General features: G+C 43.5%; 1 protein-coding gene across 1 annotated transcript; it reads left to right on the top strand.

Moving 5' to 3' along the window:
• Positions 1 to 234: 234 nt before the first annotated feature.
• LOC135905010 (zinc finger protein 782-like) lies at positions 235 to 903 on the top strand. Its single transcript, XM_065436011.2, has one exon. The coding sequence runs from the start codon at positions 313 to 315 to the stop codon at positions 901 to 903; it is 591 nt and encodes a 196-aa protein (XP_065292083.2). The 5' UTR covers positions 235 to 312.
• The last annotated feature ends 1,203 nt before the right edge of the window (positions 904 to 2,106 follow it).

The raw sequence follows: 2,106 nt of genomic DNA, 5'->3' as shown, positions 1-2,106 counted from the left end.
ACGGGCGAGAAGCCATTTCAATGCACTTTATGCCCTAAAAGTTTCTCGTATACGTCCAGCATGAAAACCCACCTGCACACCCACACAGGCAAGAAACCATTTCAATGCCATTTATGCCCTCAAAGCTTCTCCTATAAGTACAGCTTGAAAAACCACTTGCGCACACACACTGGTGAGAAGCCATTTCAGTGCCCTTCATGCCCTCGGAGCTTCTCTCAAAGGAGCGCAGTGAAAAGCCACATACGCACCCACACAGGTGAGCAGCTATTTCAGTGCCCTTCATGCCCTCAAAGGTTCTCATATAAGTCCAGCATGAAAACCCACCTGCACACCCACACAGGCAAGAAACCATTTCAATGCCATTTATGCCCTCAAAGCTTCTCCTATAAGTGCAGCTTGAAAAACCACTTGCGCAGACACACTGGTGAGAAGCCATTTCAGTGCCCTTCATGCCCTCAGAGCTTCTATCAAAGGAGCGCAGTGAAAAGCCACATACGCACCCACACTGGTGAGCAGGCATTTCAGTGCACTTCATGCCCTCGGAGCTTCTCACAAAAGTCCAACCTGAAAGTCCACCTGCGCACGCACACAGGCGAGAAGCCATTTCAGTGCCATTCATGCCTTCACAGCTTCTCGCGAAAGACCGACGTGAAAAGCCACATGCGCACCCACACAGGCGAGAAGCCATTTCAATGCCCTTCATGCCCTCGGAGCTTCTCACAAAAGTCCAACCTGAAAGTCCACCTGCGCACGCACACAGGCGAGAAGCCATTTCAGTGCCCTTCATGCCTTCACAGCTTCTCGCGAAAGACCGAAGTGAAAAGCCACATGCGCACCCACACAGGTGAGAAGCCATTTGCCAAGTGCAAGAAGCCAAGTGCAAGTAAATCACCCACAGTGTGATAAAACTCCCCAAGAACTTTTTGATAAATGTGGTGTGCTCAGTGCAAGCCATTGCTGGAAATTGCACATTGGGTTTGTGCAGGCTTCTTATCACTTTAATTATTTGGTCGGCAAATGCACCTTTTAGAAAATCTCTTGAACACCACTGCACGCTAAGACAAAAAATGTGCGACAAAAAGGCTTACAGTAACCATGTTCTTGTCCAATTTTTTCTCTCTACCATGTCGCAGTGAAATCAAGCAAATATTTTGTTAGATCGCTGGTTTCGTAAAGTGAGATTTGTCTGTATTTGCATTATTGCTATCTAGCAGCTGTAGAATGTGTGATAAGAGTTTACTTGGCATCAGAGCACAAATAAATTCCTGTGTTTTTTGAGTGTTCATTGTCTGTTCTTGTTAATTTAGTACTGTCATGACAGCATGCAATGCAGTGATTTTAGCATTTTATTGTATTCAGAGCTCCAGGAGAAGTGATGGCCAGCAGCTACGTTCAGTGGGGGGGATATATAGGCCACGCGCCGACTTGTGAGAGTGAAGATGATGTGCTAGTGCTAGTATGCTCTCAGTAGATTGTTTTATGCAAAAATTGCTGAAATACGAGTCTGAGTAGTGCCGCATCAAGCATTGGTGTTTGTTATTTCGCCTTATATTTCAATTTTGTTGCATGTATATATTTTACCAGTGCACCAGTACAAAGGGTTCAATGCTGTTCCTTAAAATGCTCATGACCGCTTATCATGATCAATTCCCAATATAAGTGGTTTAGCTGAGGAGAATACAGGGATACAAGCATAACTAAACAAGGAATGTGGGTAGGAACACTTTATTTACAGCAGACATGTTTTTGATGAACTGCTGTTATACTGCTAAAATCTGTGCTTTTAATAAAAGTACACTGTTCTGCTTTATCACTCCATGCCAAGTGGAAGTATCCTCTACTGGGAAGTCAATCCAATACATGGTATGTTCAGTCTGCGAAAATAAAAACAAGTTTGAAACGTTAACGTGTAAACAATCACTCAAGAAAATAAACATGGCGTAAGAGGTAATCCAATAAATAAGAATTACCTTTGAGAACAAAGATGGCACAGTGAAAAAAGCCTTATTGCTCCAGCTTTTTTGTGTGCAAGAAAAGATGAAAGCGCACGTGTTCTGTCTCATTTGGTGTATGTCACCTTTTCACATAGAAAATTATGCTGTTTTA

This window comes from Dermacentor albipictus, chromosome 6 (assembly GCF_038994185.2).
Source record: "Dermacentor albipictus isolate Rhodes 1998 colony chromosome 6, USDA_Dalb.pri_finalv2, whole genome shotgun sequence".
Classification (NCBI taxonomy): domain Eukaryota; kingdom Metazoa; phylum Arthropoda; class Arachnida; order Ixodida; family Ixodidae; genus Dermacentor; species Dermacentor albipictus.
This window is presented reverse-complemented; position numbering and strand designations above follow the sequence as displayed.